Raw genomic sequence first — 19,634 nt, 5'->3', positions numbered from 1 at the left:
AGAAGATGCAGCACAGAGCAAACAAAGGCTAAACTAAGCGCTTTTGTTTGAACAAAACGGATTCTTGTTTCACCAAGGAAAAGAGATAAGTTCTGGATAAATTGACAATGCTGAATCGAATTGACTAATTTAAGTTCCGCCTATTCCACATTAATGGGAGTACATTATGTTTCTGCTTCACGAATATGATATTTTTTGGACATTTCTAATAATAGCAAGCCTTATTCCTATTTTGGCATTTTGGATTTCAGGGCTTTTAGCCCCGGTTAGTGAAGGACCTGAGAAGCTTTCTAGTTATGAATCGGGTATAGAACCCATGGGGGGAGCTTGGCTACAATTCCGAATACGCTATTACATGTTTGCGCTAGTTTTTGTTGTTTTTGATGTCGAAACCGTCTTTCTCTACCCTTGGGCAATGAGTTTCGACGTATTGGGTGTATCCGTTTTTATTGAAGCTTTTATTTTCGTGCTTATCCTAGTTGTCGGTTTAGTTTATGCATGGCGAAAAGGAGCCTTGGAATGGTCTTAACTGAATATTTGGACAAAAAAAAAAAAGAAGGAAAAGATTCCATTGAGACAGTTATGAATTTGATTGAGTTTCCCTTACTTGACCAAACAAGTTCCAATTCTGTTATTTCAACTACACCAAATGATCTTTCAAATTGGTCAAGACTCTCCAGTTTATGGCCCCTTCTATACGGTACCAGTTGTTGTTTCATTGAATTTGCTTCATTAATAGGCTCACGATTCGACTTTGATCGTTATGGATTGGTACCAAGATCAAGTCCTAGGCAAGCGGACCTAATTTTAACAGCCGGGACGGTAACAATGAAAATGGCTCCCTCCTTAGTGAGGTTATACGAGCAAATGCCTGAACCAAAATACGTCATTGCTATGGGAGCCTGTACTATTACAGGGGGAATGTTCAGTACGGATTCCTATAGTACTGTTCGGGGAGTTGATAAGTTAATTCCTGTGGATGTCTACTTGCCGGGCTGCCCACCTAAACCGGAGGCAGTTATAGATGCCCTAACAAAACTTCGTAAGAAGATATCGCGAGAAATAGTTGAGGATCAAACTCTATCTCAAAATAAAAATAGATTTTTTACTACCAGTCACAAGCTTTATGTTAGGCGCAGTACTCATACTGGAACTTATGAACAAGAATTGCTCTATCAATCACCATCTACTTTAGATATATCTTCTGAAACTTTTTTCAAATCCAAAAGTCCAGTACCTTCCTACAAATTAGTGAATTAGGAGGGATGGGGCTTTTTTGTGTAGAAAAATGAAAAGCCGAGCAATCTTTCTTGCATCCGAAATGTGAAATATTTATACAAAGAGGGAGAGATGAAGACAATGCAGCAGGGTTGGTTATCTAATTGGCTAGTCAAACATGAGGTAGTTCATAGATCTTTGGGCTTTGATCACCGAGGAATAGAGACTTTACAAATAAAAGCAGGGGATTGGGATTCCATTGCTGTCATTTTATATGTATATGGTTACAATTATTTACGCTCCCAATGTGCTTATGATGTAGCACCCGGTGGATCTTTAGCTAGCGTGTATCATCTTACGAGAATACAGTATGGCATAGATAATCCAGAAGAAGTCTGTATAAAAGTCTTTGCCCAAAAGGATAATCCTAGAATTCCGTCTGTCTTCTGGATTTGGAGAAGTGCCGATTTTCAAGAACGCGAATCTTATGATATGGTGGGAATCTCTTATGATAATCATCCGCGCCTTAAACGTATCCTAATGCCTGAAAGTTGGATAGGGTGGCCCTTACGTAAGGACTATATAACCCCCAATTTTTATGAAATACAAGATGCTCATTGAATGATAAAAAATTCATGCTCACTTATACAACACAATTCCAGATTTTATTCCAGTAAAGGGATATTTTTACGTTCTGTTCCTAGATGAAACGGAATACCTATTTCTAATTAAATCCTATTATACAAAAGCAGTCCAGATAGACTGAGCAAAAAAAAGGTTTCATTTAGATTCCCTATTTTGAAAATCACATATTAATTTCCTTCATAATGAACAGAAAGATAGGATGACTCAAAGAAGTTCTCTACCACGAACTTTGTATCGCGCACATGACTTAGCACAACTAGGAAAGTAAGATTAAGATAAGCAAGACTAAAAAAAGATTCGTCGGAATAACAGAATATAAAATTAAGAAATGCAAAAAAAAAATAAAGGGGGAGCCTAATCTAACCTCCTTCTGTACCATAAAGAAAAGATATATTTTTTTCTTTCTACTTCTATAAAAAGAAGTGCTTCTTTATTCTTTATTATAGACTTATCCACTTAGATGAATAAATCATACTCTATTTATATTATTAATGAATATGTATCCCAACCCATCTCGAGGTATTTGTATCAATACCTATTCGGTAGATCTTTTTTTTTCTCTGCCAGGAACCAGATTTGAACTGGTGACACGAGGATTTTCAGTCCTCTGCTCTACCAACTGAGCTATCCTGACCTTTTCTTGTGCATCATCCTAGTAGAGTATTTGTATCTATGTCAATTAAAGGGACTAAAAAATAAATTAAATAAAGGATTTCAAATTCGAAATTGTAAAATGGGGGGGGGGGGGGGTAGTCCTATGCATTGTACATGGCTTACTTAATAATACTGAAAAATAGAGCGAATAACCGGGATTCTTTCCCGATACTCTAATAAAAAACAAATATATTCTAGGATAAGATCCATTGAGTTCTCTTCGCACTCCTTTGTGAAAGAGTAGAATGAGAAAGCTAATGAATCTTAAACCCTGTGATAAAAAGAAAAAAGAGGATAAATACTATAAGTTAGGGAATAAAGGAGGGTTTGGGGATAGAGGGACTTGAACCCTCACAACTTATAAAGTCGACGGATTTTCCTTTTACTAGAAATTTCATTGTTGTCAGTATTGACATGTAGAATGGGACTCTCTCTTTGTCCTCGTCCGATTAATCCACTTTTTTAAAGACCTCAAAACTTTGAATTGAAGGATTTGATTACAAAATATTCAATTGGAATGGATTCACAATAAAATAATTCAAAAAAAAATTCTGAATTTTTGATTTCATAATCATTTCTGTTTAAAATTGCATTCTAAAAAAGAATAAAGAACCTATATTATAATATGGGTTCCATGATTAATCGTTTGCTATGCCAGTATCTATACGTGTTTATTAGATGTATAAAGCCCTTCTTTCTCAAATTTAGAAGGAATTCCACTAACAACACAACGTAATTACCCGATTCGTTAGAACAGCTTCCATCGAGTCTCTGCACCTATCCTTTTCCTTTGTATTCTAGTTCGAGAACCTCCTTGTTTTCTCAAAACACGGATTTGGCTCAGGATTGCCCTTTTTTAATTCCAGGGTTTCTCTGAATTTGGAAGTTACCACTTAGCAGGTTTCCATACCAAGGCTCAATACAATCAAGTCCGTAGCGTCTACCGATTTCGCCATATCCCCATTTTCCTCTTCTTTGAGACAAAGATTCCTTGTGTAATTTCATCCATCTCTTAGTTTTTTTTTTGAATCATTGAATTCATCACTCGGCGTAGTCTAGCAGTTCGACTCTATTTGAGAGACACCGCTTGCTTATTGCAATTCAGAATTGAATTGATTGTATCGTTGATGTATTTGCAATTCAATCCGAATCAATATATCCAAAAGTTTTTCTCTCCCCGACCCCCTTTATGACTTTTTTAGAGTATTTAAAATCATACTATAACGCTTGATATTAATTCTTTTTTTTCTAATCAGAATTAGCAATTTTATTTGCTATGACTCTATGTTCTCCTTAGTTAAATAGGAATTCTCAAATTATTTACAAATAAAAAAATATCTCAAAATAAAGTCGATAATGATCGAATGAAAATGCCAATAAATTTGTATTTTCTCTTTATTATATCTTTCATATATATATTATTCTTTTCTATGTATTAGATTATTCGTCCGAGCCATATCAAATTGAAAATATCTGAAATCCAATTCCATTATAGAAATTTGAATCAAATCCATTCTATATAGAAAAATGCATTTGCTAATTAGAGAAATAAAAAAAAGTTCAATAAATTCTATAATTTTATTTAAAGATATCTTCTACTTAAGCATATCAAGCTAACTTTATCTGTAAGAAGTTTTAGTATTTTTTTTTATAAGTATTATTAAGTATAAGTCGAACTTTAAATTTCGAACTAGTTAATAGCTAAGATTAATAAATAAGATCTGAGATTTTACGGATTTCCTATACTATACCTATTTCTATTTGTTACACTATTTCTGCTATGTAAGCCCACTTAGCTCAGAGGTTAGAGCATCGCATTTGTAATGCGAGAGTCATCGGTTCAAATCCGATAGTCGGCTTTTTTCTTTATCGAGATTCTACGAACAAGAATCTTTTTTTTTTTTTACGAATTAAATGGGAAATCCAGGATCTTTTATGTTTTCTATCTTACAATTTTGCTAGATACAAAACAATAAAATAAATAATATATATAAAAAAAAATACAGATTTTGATGAAATTCCATTTTTTGTGGTACTTTAGTTGATGTTACTCTAGTTGATGTTACTCTATTTATCCTGTAGTTTAATTCAGTTTTAATTTCGATGTATTCTGTAATGTAAATACAATGAAATTAATTGTGTAAAATGAAATTTCAATAAAATAAAAAAGGAGTCTTCATGTCCCGTTATCGAGGACCTCGTTTAAAAAAAATACGCCGTTTGGGAGCTTTACCAGGACTCACTAGAAAAACACCTAAATCCGGAAGTAATCTGAAAAAGAAATTCCATTCTGGGAAAAAGGAGCAATATCGTATTCGTCTTCAAGAAAAACAGAAATTACGTTTTCATTATGGTCTGACAGAACGACAATTACTTAGATATGTACATATCGCTGGAAAAGCAAAAAGGTCAACAGGCCAGGTTTTATTACAATTACTTGAAATGCGTTTGGATAATATCCTTTTTCGATTGGGTATGGCCTCAACCATTCCTGGGGCTCGTCAATTAGTAAACCATAGACATATTTTAGTTAATGGTCGTATAGTCAATATACCAAGTTTTCGTTGCAAACCCCGAGATATTATTACTACGAAAGATAACCAAAGATCAAAAGGTCTGGTTCAAACTTTGATGGCTTCATCCGACCCAGGGAAATTGCCAAAGCATTTGACGATTGACACATTAGAATATAAAGGACTAGTAAATAAAATCCTAGATAGGAAGTGGGTCGGTCTCAAAATAAATGAGTTGTTAGTTGTAGAATATTACTCTCGTCAGACTTGAGCTTAACGAAAAAAGGAAAGGTTCATAGAATTTTCTTCCCCTTACCGTTTCCCCGAACTAAATCGACCTAAGACCACTAATTTGTATTTTCCCACTCAACTAGCAAAAATGGATTAAGCCTAGGATCTTTTTTTCCTCCATGTGTATTTTACATCCCACAGTAATTTGCTATAGAGAATTTCTATTAAATAAGATATTATTGCTAGAATAAATTGTTATTTGATTTGATACATTGTGATCCTTAAGGTTGATGAATTAAGAAAAATGGAAAGAGAGGGATTCGAACCCTCGGTAAACAAAAGTCTACATAGCAGTTCCAATGCTACGCCTTCAACCGCTCGGCCATCTCTCCTACATAATCTTATTATGGAAAATAAACTGAGTGAATAGCGAGTTTTCTTATTCCTGCAGGACAGGTATAACCGCAACTGCTCGGGGGTTCCATAGTTCTATTGGAAAAATCCCTTTTTTAGTATTTTTTTACTAGGAATTGCGCTCCTTATAAAAGTTTGGGTTTTCCTGCAACCAAAGAAAAAGAGAATGGAAGAATTCTTCTTATGGCATAATAAAATAAAGAAACCTTATAATTCTGTTTGTATAAGGTATGATACACCATATTATCGAAATCAAAATAGGGTATGTATGAGACAATTAATGACTTTGAAAACACGAAATAGCTGATGAGAGAAGTTATTGTTGAGAAATAGGAAAGTGGAATGAAATCTAGTCTTAGTCAAATATTTCATATCTCTTCTTGTCCAAGCAGAAGGAAAAGGATACAATTACAATTTGAGCTGAGCGGAAGATTCGTATCTCTTTTATCCATTTAAAGTATATGGATTTAGAGCATATAGATCGATCTATTTCTAAGAATCAAATGTGTTTGTTTGTTTTTATGTTATTTTGTGAAGGAATGAAAACAATTCTATATGGAATGGGTTGGGAATTATGCCTAGATCCCGCGCAAATGGAAATTTCATTGATAAGACCTCCTCAATTGTAGCCAATATTTTATTGCGAATAATTCCGACAACCTCAGGAGAAAAAAAGGCATTTACTTATTATAGAGATGGTGCGATTTGACTCTTTTTTTTTTTTTGTTTTTTTTAGCCCTACCTATACCTCAGTCTTCCGAGAAAGAGAGGGGTTTCGCATAGAGAGAACAGTATTAGTAAAGCAAACCCACGCTTCGGGAAGGTGAGGTGAACTAACAATTCCTTCTGTCGTGTATCCTCGATTGATGCGGCCTCAGATGCTTCAATTATGGATTTTAGTATTGAGCGAAAGGTTACACCTACAGGATAGGTTATGGATTAGAGGCCAGGCCCATTCTACTCTATTAGTACCAGTAGGCAGCATAGGGGATAAAAGCACTACACCTAGAAATAGGAAAGGAATCAACAAGAGAAAAACTTTGTTAGAAATTAGCCCTTTCCTGATCGGTATCGGGGCTGGGAAGAATGGTTGGGATAACAAACAACCATCAGGTTTGTACTTTGGATACCCCTATAACCATCAAAGATCGTTGAAGTGGCTAATTCTTCTAAGTAGGGGGCGTTGAGAACAAAGAAATTCTTGGAGCTATCGTTTTCTTCTAGCATTAATAGAATTCATTGGTGTTAAGAAAAACTTCTTGCGGGAAGGTTGGCTAGAGATTTCTTGGAAAAATACCAGCCCCTTTCAATTCATAATGAGATGGGACTAATTCTATTTTTATTCTATAGATTATTTCGCTTAGTACTATGTACAGAAGGGAGGAGCCGTATGAGATGAAAACCTCATGTACGGTTTTGCAACGGAGATTTTTTGAATAGAATGAACGACCGTAACGGATGTTGGCTCAATCCGAAGGAAATTATGCGGAAGCTTTGCAAAATTATTATGAAGCTACGCGACTAGAAATCGATCCCTATGATCGAAGTTATATACTCTATAACATAGGCCTTATACACACAAGCAATGGAGAGCATACAAAGGCTTTGGAATATTATTTTCGGGCACTAGAACGAAACCCCTTCTTACCGCAAGCTTTTAATAATATGGCCGTGATCTGTCATTACGTGCGACTATCTCCACTATAGAAAGAAAAAAGAGAGGATCAAATTTTCTAGTAAATACTACAAAAAAAGGCTTTCTACATAGGGATCGTAAAAACAATGATTTTTCCCTATCAGCTGTAGGAAAGAAGGACACTTCACGCGAATCAAAAAAGGAAGAAAGTATCGCCTATACTACTACTCTATGGATAAAGTTCTCCAATTGATAGAGAAAGCACCGTAAAGATCAATTAGTGAGCAACTGGGTCGATACAACTAAAAAAAAACTGCTTACTTATCCCATGATATGGGGCAAAATTTAGGAATCTGCTTATGTAATAGAGCCGATCCACTAAAGGATTAAGCAGCGGTGTAGTATCAGATCCCAAAGATAGTAAGTTCTTTTTTCTTTCTTATGGAAAAAAGTCTTTTTCAAGGATTCTATAGAGATTTCATATATGAAACCGGGATAGTTACCTTTCAGAAAATTAGAACGAAGTCTCTAGATCTATCTATGCTTCATCTTTCTGAAGGTGGGAAAAAAGATCAAACTGATTATTGATAAAAATTAGGGTTTGAAACTTAGGTAATTAACTTCTTCTCCTTAACCCAAAAACAAATGGGATCTATTTTTGAGAAATCAAATTCAGTTTAAGATAGGGGAAATTAAGATAGCAATTTATGAGCCGTATGAGGTAGGAAACTCTCAAGTACGGTTCTAAGGGAAGGAACCTCCTATTCCGACCGAGGAGAACAGGCCATTCTACAGGGTGATTCGGAAATTGCGGAAGCTTGGTTTGATCAAGCTGCTGAGTATTGGAAACAAGCTATAGCGCTTACTCCGGGAAATTATATTGAAGCACAGAACTGGTTGAAGATTACGAAGCGCTTTGAATTTGAATAAGAAAGACCACGCTCCTTCTTTTTCATAAAATGGGTGGTTTGGTTGTTGATCCATTAATCAAATAAATTAGGTCGTAAGATCCTCGAATCCAGAATTTCATTATATCCCTTTCTTCTACCTTCTATTTTATCTGATATTTCATAAGGATAAACCATAGGGATAGGGTCTATAATAGAAGTAATAAAGTGAATAAAAAGAAAAAATAGGGGCAATCTAAATATCGCTAGTATATCAGGACTGTATTATTAATAACTCTAATGAGTTATCTTGGAATTTAGAATAAAATAAAAAACCCTATATTATGCTCAAGGAAAGTAGATGTATATAGGAGCTTACACCCTAAAAAAAAAATACACTAGTTTCTAAAATTGCAAAAATATTTTTTTTTCTTACGTCGGGAAATATTTGTTTTTCAAGATAAACAACGTCCCTTAGGCACCCAATCTTTATGTCATAATAGATCCGAACACTTGCCTCGGATTGACTTCAATATATAATTGCTCCAGTGAATAACTAAAAAAATAGAAGGACGGTAGATAGTAAAGATAAAGAACTAATCATAATATCTATCTTTCAAAATCTATCTTTCAAAAATTCACTAAAAAGACAGCTGGCGGGTCTCTTTGTATATCTTGTCCGGAAAGAGGAGGACTTAATGATTATTCGTTCGCCGGAACCAGAAGTAAAAATTGTTGTGGATAGGGATCCTGTAAAAACATCTTTTGAGGAATGGTCCAGACCCGGCCATTTCTCAAGAACACTAGCTAAGGGCCCCGATACTACCACTTGGATCTGGAACCTACATGCTGATGCTCACGATTTCGACAGTCATACCGGTGATTTGGAGGAGATCTCTCGAAAAGTCTTTAGTGCTCATTTCGGGCAACTCTCCATTATCTTTCTTTGGTTGAGTGGTATGTACTTTCATGGTGCCCGTTTTTCCAATTATGAAGCATGGCTAAGTGATCCTACTCACATTGGACCCAGTGCTCAGGTAGTTTGGCCTATAGTAGGGCAAGAAATATTAAATGGTGATGTAGGTGGGGGCTTCCGAGGAATCCAAATAACCTCTGGGTTTTTTCAGCTTTGGCGAGCATCTGGAATAACTAGTGAATTACAACTCTATTGTACTGCAATTGGTGCATTGATTTTTGCAGCGTTAATGCTTTTTGCTGGTTGGTTCCATTATCACAAAGCCGCTCCCAAATTGGCCTGGTTCCAAGATGTAGAATCCATGTTGAATCACCACTTAGCGGGATTATTAGGACTTGGGTCTCTTTCTTGGGCGGGACACCAAATCCATGTATCTTTACCAATTAACCAATTTCTTGACGCCGGGGTTGATCCTAAAGAGATACCACTTCCTCATGAATTTATCCTGAATCGGGACCTTTTGGCTCAACTTTATCCTAGTTTTGCCGAAGGAGCAACCCCTTTTTTCACCTTAAATTGGTCCAAATATGCAGAATTTCTGACTTTTCGCGGAGGACTAGATCCAGTAACCGGTGGTCTATGGCTGACTGATATTGCGCACCATCATTTAGCTATTGCTATTCTTTTCCTAATTGCAGGTCATATGTATAGGACCAACTGGGGTATTGGCCATGGACTTAAAGATATTTTGGAGGCTCACAAGGGCCCATTTACAGGACAAGGCCATAAGGGTCTTTATGAAATCTTAACAACGTCATGGCATGCTCAATTAGCTCTTAACTTAGCTATGCTAGGCTCTACAACCATTGTTGTAGCTCATCATATGTACTCTATGCCCCCCTATCCATACCTAGCTACTGACTATGGTACACAACTTTCCTTGTTCACACACCACATGTGGATTGGCGGATTTCTAATAGTCGGTGCTGCTGCACATGCAGCAATTTTTATGGTAAGAGACTATGATCCAACTACTCGATACAACGATCTATTAGATCGCGTCCTTAGACACCGAGATGCAATCATATCCCACCTTAACTGGGTATGTATATTTCTAGGTTTTCACAGTTTTGGCTTATACATTCATAATGATACCATGAGTGCTTTAGGCCGTCCGCAAGATATGTTTTCGGATACCGCCATACAATTACAACCTATCTTTGCTCAATGGGTACAAAATATCCATGCTACTGCGCCTGGCGTAACAGCTCCTGGTGCAACAACAAGTACCAGCTTAACGTGGGGAGGTGGCGAGTTAGTAGCCGTAGGCGGTAAAGTGGCTTTGTTACCTATTCCATTAGGAACCGCAGATTTTTTAGTCCATCACATTCATGCATTTACCATCCATGTGACTGTATTAATACTTTTGAAAGGTGTTTTATTTGCTCGCAGTTCCCGTTTGATACCCGATAAAGCAAATCTAGGTTTTCGCTTTCCTTGCGATGGGCCTGGGCGAGGGGGAACATGCCAAGTATCCGCCTGGGATCATGTTTTCTTAGGTTTATTCTGGATGTACAATGCAATTTCGGTAGTCATTTTTCATTTCAGTTGGAAAATGCAGTCGGATGTTTGGGGTACTATAAGTGATCAAGGGGTAGTAACTCATATTACAGGGGGAAACTTTGCACAGAGTTCCATTACGATTAATGGGTGGCTTCGAGATTTCTTGTGGGCACAGGCATCACAAGTCATTCAGTCTTATGGTTCTTCATTATCTGCATATGGTCTTTTTTTCTTAGGTGCTCATTTTGTCTGGGCCTTCAGTTTAATGTTTTTATTCAGTGGCCGTGGTTATTGGCAAGAACTTATTGAATCTATCGTTTGGGCTCATAACAAATTAAAAGTTGCTCCTGCTACTCAGCCTAGAGCCTTGAGCATTATACAAGGACGTGCTGTAGGAGTAACCCATTACCTTCTGGGTGGAATTGCCACAACATGGGCATTCTTCTTAGCGAGAATTATTGCAGTAGGATAGTGGCTAGGAGGATTTGAAAGGCATTATGGAATTAAGATTTCCCAGGTTTAGCCAAGGCTTAGCTCAGGACCCCACTACTCGTCGTATTTGGTTTGGTATTGCTACCGCACATGATTTCGAAAGTCATGATGATATTACTGAAGAACGTCTTTATCAGAACATTTTTGCTTCTCACTTTGGGCAGTTAGCAATAATCTTTCTATGGACGTCCGGAAATCTGTTTCATGTAGCTTGGCAAGGAAATTTTGAATCATGGATACAGGATCCTTTACACGTAAGACCTATTGCTCATGCTATTTGGGATCCTCATTTTGGTCAACCCGCTGTGGAAGCCTTTACTCGAGGAGGTGCTGCTGGTCCAGTTAATATCGCCTATTCTGGAGTTTATCAGTGGTGGTATACAATAGGATTACGCACCAATGACGATCTTTATACTGGAGCTCTTTTTCTATTATTTCTTTCTACGCTGTCCTTAATAGCGGGTTGGTTACATCTACAACCCAAATGGAAACCAAGCCTTTCGTGGTTCAAAAACGCGGAATCTCGTCTCAATCATCATTTGTCAGGACTTTTCGGGGTAAGTTCTTTGGCTTGGACAGGACATTTAGTTCATGTTGCTATTCCCGCATCCAGAGGGGAGTACGTTAGATGGAATAATTTCTTAGATGTATTACCCTATCCCCAGGGGTTGGGACCCCTTTTGACGGGTCAGTGGAATCTTTATGCCCAAAACCCTGATTCGAGTAATCATTTATTTGGTACCGCTCAAGGAGCGGGAACTGCCATTCTAACTCTTCTTGGGGGATTTCATCCACAAACACAAAGTTTGTGGCTGACCGATATTGCTCACCATCATTTAGCTATTGCATTTATTTTTCTCATTGCTGGTCACATGTATCGAACTAACTTCGGAATTGGGCACAGTATCAAAGATCTTTTAGAAGCGCATACTCCTCCGGGGGGTCGATTAGGGCGTGGGCATAAGGGCCTTTACGACACAATCAATAATTCAATTCATTTTCAATTAGGCCTTGCTCTAGCTTCTTTAGGGGTTATTACTTCCTTAGTAGCTCAACATATGTACTCTTTACCGGCTTATGCATTTATAGCACAAGACTTTACTACTCAAGCTGCTTTATATACTCATCACCAATATATTGCAGGGTTCATTATGACAGGGGCTTTTGCTCATGGAGCTATTTTTTTCATTAGGGATTACAATCCGGAACAGAATGAAGATAATGTATTGGCAAGAATGTTAGACCATAAAGAAGCTATCATATCTCATTTAAGTTGGGCTAGTCTCTTTCTAGGATTCCATACCCTGGGCCTTTATGTTCATAACGACGTCATGCTTGCTTTTGGTACTCCAGAAAAGCAAATCTTGATCGAACCTATATTTGCCCAATGGATACAATCTGCTCATGGCAAGACGACATATGGGTTCGATATACTCTTATCTTCAACGAATGGCCCCGCTTTCAATGCAGGTAGAAACCTATGGTTGCCAGGATGGTTGAATGCTGTTAATGAGAATAGTAATTCGCTTTTCTTAACAATAGGACCTGGGGATTTCTTGGTTCATCATGCTATTGCTCTAGGTTTGCATACAACTACATTGATTTTAGTAAAGGGCGCTTTAGATGCACGTGGTTCCAAATTAATGCCGGATAAAAAGGATTTTGGGTATAGTTTTCCTTGTGATGGCCCAGGGCGCGGCGGTACTTGTGATATTTCTGCTTGGGACGCGTTTTATTTGGCAGTTTTCTGGATGTTAAATACCATTGGATGGGTTACTTTTTATTGGCATTGGAAACATATCACATTATGGCAGGGCAACGTTTCACAATTTAATGAATCTTCCACTTATTTGATGGGATGGTTAAGAGATTACTTATGGTTAAACTCTTCACAACTTATCAATGGATATAATCCTTTTGGGATGAATAGTTTATCGGTATGGGCATGGATGTTCTTATTTGGACATCTTGTTTGGGCTACTGGATTCATGTTCTTAATTTCCTGGCGTGGATATTGGCAGGAATTAATTGAGACTTTAGCATGGGCTCATGAACGCACACCTTTAGCTAATTTAATTCGTTGGAGAGATAAGCCCGTGGCTCTTTCCATTGTGCAAGCAAGATTAGTTGGATTAGCCCACTTTTCCGTGGGTTATATATTCACTTATGCAGCTTTCTTGATTGCCTCAACATCAGGCAAATTTGGTTAATTTAGTTATTTTTTTTGTTTTTTTGTACTGTTACTGTATCAGCACCTAGTTCATTACTCTTGATAGATAGGGAGGATCCGCCTTCTTAGATTTCTTTTTCTATTTATTTTTCCATCTAGGATTAGAACCATATACTTGGCAATAATAGAAACGGCACATTATGGCAAAAAAAAGTTTGATTCAGAGGGAGAAGAAGAGGCAGAAATTAGAACAGAAATATCATTTGATTCGTCAATCTTTAAAAAAAAAGATAAGAAGCAAAGTTTCTTCCTTGAGTTTGAGTGAAAAAACGAAAATGCGAGAAAAATTGCAATCCCTACCACGTAATAGTGCACCTACACGCCTTCATCGACGTTGTTTTTTGACCGGAAGACCTAGAGCTAACTATCGAGACTTTGGGCTATCCGGACACGTACTTCGAGAGATGGTTTATGAATGTTTGTTACCAGGTGCAACAAGATCTAGTTGGTAAGGATAAAATCTCCTTTCGTATTTGTATGAATTTCTGGAATTGATGATCCTAGAAGAGCCCTCTTTACCATTCTGTATAAATGGACTATTCTATTTGTATAGATATGGTAGAGGGGCGTATCCAAGCCCTCTTTTATCCACTAGTTTCCCCTCTTTAGTTTAAGAGGATAAAGCAGCTTGGTAGCTCACAAAGCTCATAACCTCGGGGTTGCGGGTTCGATTCCCACTAGCGGCTCCATACTCCTTCTTTATGATATATGCATGATATATACATCATCCATTTGTATATCGATTTTTTGATTTCCTAAAAGAGTTTCGGTCTAAGAGTTTTTTCTCAGAACAAGAAAAGGGTAAAAGAAAGAATAAAATATAAAGACAAAGCGTCCATTGTCTAATGGATAGGACAGAGGTCTTCTAAACCTTTGGTATAGGTTCAAATCCTATTGGACGCAATCTTATTTCTATCTATTCTTTAAATAACTATACTAAAAACTAAGAAAACTTTTTTGCACGATTCAAATTCTACTAACAAGAAAGAGTAGACGTGCAAAATTTATGTTTGTTGCTGAAGGGAAAACCGTTCCAGCTGTTCCTGAATAGCTTCCTTCAAAAGGATTTCCGCTTGCTCGGTGAATGTCTTGCTAGAAGATAGAATTTCTTGGAATTGAGGTTTAGTATCTTTTAGGTGTTTACGTAAGTCATCCAGAAATTTATTTACCTGTTCAATCTCTAATGAATCCAGATATCCTCTCGTTCCGGTATAAATAGTAGCTATCTGTTCTTCCACTGGGAGAGGGTTTGCCTGAGATTGTTTAAGCAATTCCCTTAATCGTCGACCCCTTGCCAATTGATTCTGACTTGTTTTATCCAGAGCAGAGGCGAATTGTGCAAAGGCTTGTAACTCTGCGAATTGAGCTAATTCCAATTTTGATTTGCCAGCTACTTGTTTCATGGCTTTAATTTGAGCCGCGGATCCTACTCTGGAAACAGAAATACCCACATTAATAGCAGGTCGAATTCCGGCATTGAATAGATCTGAAGATAAGAATATTTGTCCATCTGTAATGGAGATTACATTAGTAGGAATATAGGCAGAAACGTCTCCAGATTGAGTCTCAACTATTGGTAAAGCGGTCATACTTCCTTCGCCTAAAAGAGAATTTAATTTCGCGGCTCTTTCTAAAAGGCGTGAATGCAAATAAAAAACATCCCCGGGATAAGCTTCACGGCCGGGGGGTCTTCTTAATAGAAGGGACATTTGGCGATAAGCTTGTGCCTGTTTGGAGAGATCATCATAAATTATTAAAGTATGCCGTTCGCGGTACATAAAATATTCAGCCAGGGCTGCTCCCGTATAAGGAGCGAGGTATTGTAATGTAGCAGGTGAATCCGCCATTTCAGCTACTACAATAGTGTATTCCATGGCCCCCTCCTCGTGGAAATTAGTTACTACTTGAGCCACAGAGGATGCTCTTTGACCGATAGCTACATAAACACATATTACATTTTGTCCTTTTTGATTGAGAATTGTATCTGTGGCTACTGCTGTTTTGCCAGTCTGTCTGTCCCCAATAATTAACTCGCGCTGACCGCGCCCTATAGGGATCATCGAATCGATAGCAATAAGCCCTGTTTGAAGAGGTTCATATACGGAACGCCTGGAAATTATACTTGGAGCAGGAGATTCAATTAAGCGAGATTCCGAAGCTATAATTTCCCCTTTCCCATCAATAGGTTTAGCCAAAGCATTTATAACACGACCCAAGTAAGCCTCGCTCACGGGTATCTGAGCAATTCTTCCTGTTGCTTTTACAAAACTTCCCTCTTGTATCATCAACCCATCGCCCATTAATACAATCCCAACATTTTTGGATTCCAAATTAAGAGCAATACCCCTAGTGCCTTCTGCAAATTCGACTAATTCACCTGACATTATTTCACCAAGACCTATAATACGAGCAATCCCATCCCCCACTTGAACTACGCGACCAATATTCTCAATCCCTACTTTCCTATTATATTGTTCAATACGTTCGCGGAGAATTTTATGAATTTCGTCGACTCGAAGAGTTGCCATTAGTATTTCTTTACTCTTTTTTCGGAAGCAAGGGGGAAAATAATGCCTAAATTCTAAACGAAAGTAGAAGCTCAAAGCCTAATTAATTTAATTATCTCTTCCATTCCATGGACCCGAGAATGCCAATATTAGCACGAATCGTACGGAAATGTAACTCGGTATTCAAACAACTATTCAGAGTTCCTAGAGCTCCTTGTACGGCTTGTTGGAAAACCCGTTGTCGGACCTGATTCATTGCCCTTTGTTTTTCAAAATAAAGGGTTTCATTTTTAGACTTTTCTAATTGTTCCAAACTAATAGAAGTAGCATTAATCAAATTTGCTTTTTCTCGTTCTATATCAGAGTATCCATTCATTCGATACTCATCCGCCTCTAGTTCGACTTTCTGTAATCGAATCCGAGCTTTTTCGAGTTTCTCAATGGTCCCTCTACGCAATTCTTCTGAATTTCTAATAGTACTCAAGATCCTCTGTTTTCGATTATCTAATAAATCTTTTAATGAAAGTAGATTATTTTGCTATTAAGTTTACAACTTTTATGATCTCTTCCCGAACCAAACATGAATCTTTCGATTCATTTGGCTCTCACGCTCCTTTTTTTCTTTTTTTACTTTTGCTATAGCTATTTCCATATCCTTTTTTGTTAAGTAATGAGCCTATCCTCTATCTTCTCTTTTATGTTTCTATTTCAATATATGGAAACCTATATAAGACTAGATTTATGTTTCTATTTCAATATATGGAAACCTATATAAGACTAGATAAATATTAAGAATTAAGAGGACTCTTCCTCCTAGATGGTCAGCAAAGTTGTTTCTTTATTTCGATTTGGCCTTTAGTTAATAATTTCAATTTCATTAAGAAAAACTAACCAAATAAATGGAAAATGAAAATTAATAGAATTCTTTTTTTTCTTCAAATCCAAAAAATTTCTCTTTTTTTATAGATAGGTCGTCGATTCGGCATTGGATAAAAAAGGGCAGGGTGCCCCTTTTTCTAGTAAATAGTTCAAACCATTTTATCGATATGAGTGTTCTATATCAGATAAATTCTACATTAGCTATTTCCCGTTTAAAGCATTTCGGTACTAATACTAATATAGTTGTAGAAAGAGTACCCCTTTTTGCCTGGACTTCAAGCAGTTTAGCTTTAACCGTGTTAATAGTCTCACATTATTGGTTTATAGAGAATCAAAGTGGATTTACCAATGAGTCGCGAAATGCTATGGTTCTTCCATATTATGTGATTTCTAAATTTATTCAGAAGTAATTCGTCGAGATCGTGCACCCTTTTCTTATTTATCCTAAAATAATAAAAAATATTCTAAAGTGCAGCCGGATAGATCCAATCTATTCTTGAAATAGACAACTCGCACACACTCCCTTTCCAAAAAAAATCAAAACACCAACCACTACAGTTAGATTTATTAGATTTGTTGCTAAAATATTGGTATTAAGCCCGAAACTGCCAGCGGATGGCCAGTGAGCTAAAAAAACGAAAGAATGGGTTACATTTTTCATATGCTCTCCTCTTATAGTCTTATAGATAGGACGAACAAAGAACAAAGTTTTTCGATCACTTACTTCGCTCGCCCTTTTTTGATCGGTTTTTTTAATGCAAATAGATTCAATCTAGTAATTTCTTTTAGATTAAGTCTTAGGTCTTGTTTGACCTGTGAAAGAAAGACCTTCTTTGTTGAAATGTTCCAAAAATTCCTAAAATAAAAGGAAAAAAACTTTCTACTTTCCTAAACTAAGGACGGGAAGGAAGAAGGCGAGCATATCTTCTAAATTAATCATACTCAACTGAGCCCCTCCTGGGGCGGGGTATTGCCTGTCCCAATAAATAGAGAATTCCAGAAGTAATAAATAGGAGTAAATAAAATAAAGTATTGATATAATTGGAATTGCAGAAGCAAATACCCATTTTACTAAAAAAAGAAAAAAGTATCTAATCGAAAGAGCTTATTTTACTTTTTAGGATTAAACAAAAGGGTTCGCAAATAAAAGCGCTAGTGCCACAACTAGTCCATAAATTGTTAAAGCTTCCATAAAAGCTAGACTAAGCAATAAAGTACCTCGTATTTTACCTTCTGCTTCTGGCTGTCTCGCAATACCTTCTACAGCTTGTCCTGCAGCAGTACCTTGACCAACTCCAGGCCCAATAGAAGCAAGCCCTACGGCCAATCCAGCAGCAATAACAGAAGCAGCAGCAATTAGTGGATTCATGGTGAGTTCCTCGTGTCAAAAAAAAGAAATGGTTAAGGATACAATCAACCAAGAAATTCTTACTTCATAAGCTCTATTAGGGAGAAGTATACTTCTAAGCTCTATCTCTAGTGTGGAGAAGTAACTCAAAAAGTACAAATTGAAATGATAATGTGAATTGTCTGAACTATATAGAAGAGAATTCCATATATCGGATTACATAATGAATCTAACCTAGGTATATATAATACCCTATATACATTTGTTTCTTCTATTTTGTTTTCATATTTTTTTCATTTTCTATTTCTATTGAATGAATCGGATTCTAAAATCATTCCTTAAAGTGGAAACCCGCACAAAAGATGACTCCACTTATAGACATTAAGGATATATAATTATAGTATAGATCTAGCCTGATTCCACCCTCCTTACTGCATATTTTGCCAACTCCATAATAGAGTCTATTCTCTCTCCTACAACTCTAGGTTGTATATTCATATGCATTTCTAACTATTTTTTTGCAACCAAGTCCGTAACCGTGCATGAATTGAGCTAAGCTAAAAAAAAAGACTATTTTAAAACTAGTCAATTCAATGATGACCCTCCATGGATTCACCTATATAGGCTGCGGCTAATGTTGCAAAAATAAGAGCTTGAATACCGCTTGTAAATAATCCAAGAAACATGACAGGTATAGGGACTACTAAGGGGACTAAAGAAACAAGAACAACAACAACTAATTCATCCGCCAATATATTCCCAAAAAGTCGAAAGCTAAGCGATAATGGTTTTGTGAAATCCTCTAGTATGTTAATTGGTAAAAGGATTGGAGTTGGTTTAATATATTTCTCGAAATAGCTCAATCCTTTTTTGCTAAGACCCGCATAAAAATATGCTGCTGACGTGAGTAAAGCTAAAGCAACAGTAGTATTTATATCATTCGTGGGTGCTGCTAATTCCCCATGGGGTAGCTCTATAATTTTCCAAGGTAAAAGAGCACCCGACCAATTCGAAACAAAAATAAAAAGGAACATAGTTCCAATAAATGGAACCCAGGGACCATATTCTTCTCCAATCTGAGTTTTGCTCAAGTCTCGAATAAACTCAAGGACATATTCAAAGAAATTCTGACCGTCCATCGGTACGGTTTGTGGATTCCGAACAGCTATGACAACTGAACCTAGCAAGATAGTAATTACAACCCAAGAAGTGATGAGTACTTGGGCATGAATTTGGAAACTTCCTATTTGCCAATAGAAGTGTTGGCCTACTTCTACACCCGATATATCGTATAACCCCTTGAGTGTTTTAATGGAACAAGGTATAATATTCATATTGTCTGTCCTCTGATAAAAATTGAACTTCAAAAAAGGAATTCTTTTGATTCAACCATCTCTTTCTCAACTCAGCAACTTGAAGTATTAATCTTATATTTAGGATACCAAGAAAGCACATCAGATCATAATATATATCAATACCCTCTAATATATATCAATATTCC

At 36.8% G+C, this 19,634-nt stretch overlaps 12 protein-coding genes and 5 non-coding genes; 10 read left to right on the top strand and 7 right to left on the bottom strand. All coding sequences in view use genetic code 11, as the record gives it.

Moving 5' to 3' along the window:
* The first annotated feature begins 166 nt into the window (after positions 1 to 166).
* On the top strand, positions 167 to 529 carry ndhC (NADH-plastoquinone oxidoreductase subunit 3). Its single transcript has one exon. It carries the CDS (start codon positions 167 to 169, stop codon positions 527 to 529), a length of 363 nt encoding a protein of 120 aa, YP_001531288.1.
* ndhK (NADH-plastoquinone oxidoreductase subunit K) lies at positions 520 to 1,260 on the top strand. The gene has a single exon. The coding sequence runs from the start codon at positions 520 to 522 to the stop codon at positions 1,258 to 1,260; it is 741 nt and encodes a 246-aa protein (YP_001531287.1).
* A 99-nt stretch (positions 1,261 to 1,359) lies between these two features.
* Positions 1,360 to 1,839, top strand: ndhJ (NADH-plastoquinone oxidoreductase subunit J). The gene has a single exon. The coding sequence runs from the start codon at positions 1,360 to 1,362 to the stop codon at positions 1,837 to 1,839; it is 480 nt and encodes a 159-aa protein (YP_001531286.1).
* Positions 1,840 to 2,424: 585 nt separating this feature from the next.
* trnF-GAA lies at positions 2,425 to 2,497 on the bottom strand. The gene has a single exon. It is a non-coding gene; the product is annotated as a tRNA-Phe (tRNA).
* A 348-nt stretch (positions 2,498 to 2,845) lies between these two features.
* On the bottom strand, positions 2,846 to 3,479 carry trnL-UAA. One transcript has 2 exons: positions 3,445 to 3,479; positions 2,846 to 2,895 (listed from the first exon to the last, which is right to left on the bottom strand). It is a non-coding gene; the product is annotated as a tRNA-Leu (tRNA).
* Positions 3,480 to 4,303: 824 nt separating this feature from the next.
* trnT-UGU lies at positions 4,304 to 4,376 on the top strand. The gene has a single exon. It is a non-coding gene; the product is annotated as a tRNA-Thr (tRNA).
* A 319-nt stretch (positions 4,377 to 4,695) lies between these two features.
* On the top strand, positions 4,696 to 5,301 carry rps4 (ribosomal protein S4). Its single transcript has one exon. The coding sequence runs from the start codon at positions 4,696 to 4,698 to the stop codon at positions 5,299 to 5,301; it is 606 nt and encodes a 201-aa protein (YP_001531285.1).
* A 265-nt stretch (positions 5,302 to 5,566) lies between these two features.
* On the bottom strand, positions 5,567 to 5,653 carry trnS-GGA. Its single transcript has one exon. It is a non-coding gene; the product is annotated as a tRNA-Ser (tRNA).
* A 596-nt stretch (positions 5,654 to 6,249) lies between these two features.
* On the top strand, positions 6,250 to 8,241 carry ycf3 (photosystem I assembly protein ycf3). One transcript has 3 exons: positions 6,250 to 6,375; positions 7,134 to 7,359; positions 8,081 to 8,241. Exons 1-3 carry the CDS (start codon positions 6,250 to 6,252, stop codon positions 8,239 to 8,241), a joined length of 513 nt encoding a protein of 170 aa, YP_001531284.1.
* Positions 8,242 to 8,896: 655 nt separating this feature from the next.
* psaA (photosystem I P700 apoprotein A1) lies at positions 8,897 to 11,149 on the top strand. Its single transcript has one exon. The coding sequence runs from the start codon at positions 8,897 to 8,899 to the stop codon at positions 11,147 to 11,149; it is 2,253 nt and encodes a 750-aa protein (YP_001531283.1).
* Positions 11,150 to 11,174: 25 nt separating this feature from the next.
* On the top strand, positions 11,175 to 13,379 carry psaB (photosystem I P700 apoprotein A2). The gene has a single exon. The coding sequence runs from the start codon at positions 11,175 to 11,177 to the stop codon at positions 13,377 to 13,379; it is 2,205 nt and encodes a 734-aa protein (YP_001531282.1).
* Positions 13,380 to 13,539: 160 nt separating this feature from the next.
* rps14 (ribosomal protein S14) lies at positions 13,540 to 13,851 on the top strand. Its single transcript has one exon. The coding sequence runs from the start codon at positions 13,540 to 13,542 to the stop codon at positions 13,849 to 13,851; it is 312 nt and encodes a 103-aa protein (YP_001531281.1).
* A 379-nt stretch (positions 13,852 to 14,230) lies between these two features.
* trnR-UCU lies at positions 14,231 to 14,302 on the top strand. Its single transcript has one exon. It is a non-coding gene; the product is annotated as a tRNA-Arg (tRNA).
* A 101-nt stretch (positions 14,303 to 14,403) lies between these two features.
* On the bottom strand, positions 14,404 to 15,927 carry atpA (ATP synthase CF1 alpha subunit). The gene has a single exon. The coding sequence runs from the start codon at positions 15,925 to 15,927 to the stop codon at positions 14,404 to 14,406; it is 1,524 nt and encodes a 507-aa protein (YP_001531280.1).
* A 91-nt stretch (positions 15,928 to 16,018) lies between these two features.
* Positions 16,019 to 17,446, bottom strand: atpF (ATP synthase CF0 subunit I). One transcript has 2 exons: positions 17,302 to 17,446; positions 16,019 to 16,425 (listed from the first exon to the last, which is right to left on the bottom strand). The coding sequence occupies exons 1-2, from the start codon at positions 17,444 to 17,446 to the stop codon at positions 16,019 to 16,021; spliced, it is 552 nt and encodes a 183-aa protein (YP_001531279.1).
* A 462-nt stretch (positions 17,447 to 17,908) lies between these two features.
* On the bottom strand, positions 17,909 to 18,154 carry atpH (ATP synthase CF0 III). Its single transcript has one exon. It carries the CDS (start codon positions 18,152 to 18,154, stop codon positions 17,909 to 17,911), a length of 246 nt encoding a protein of 81 aa, YP_001531278.1.
* A 569-nt stretch (positions 18,155 to 18,723) lies between these two features.
* atpI (ATP synthase CF0 subunit IV) lies at positions 18,724 to 19,467 on the bottom strand. Its single transcript has one exon. It carries the CDS (start codon positions 19,465 to 19,467, stop codon positions 18,724 to 18,726), a length of 744 nt encoding a protein of 247 aa, YP_001531277.1.
* Positions 19,468 to 19,634: the final 167 nt, after the last annotated feature.

The sequence above is a fragment of the chloroplast genome of Lolium perenne, assembly GCF_019359855.2.
Source record: "Lolium perenne chloroplast, complete genome".
NCBI classification, from domain to species: Eukaryota; Viridiplantae; Streptophyta; class Magnoliopsida; order Poales; family Poaceae; genus Lolium; species Lolium perenne.
The sequence above is the reverse complement of the archived record's forward strand: the minus strand, read 5'-3'. Positions and strand labels throughout refer to the sequence as shown.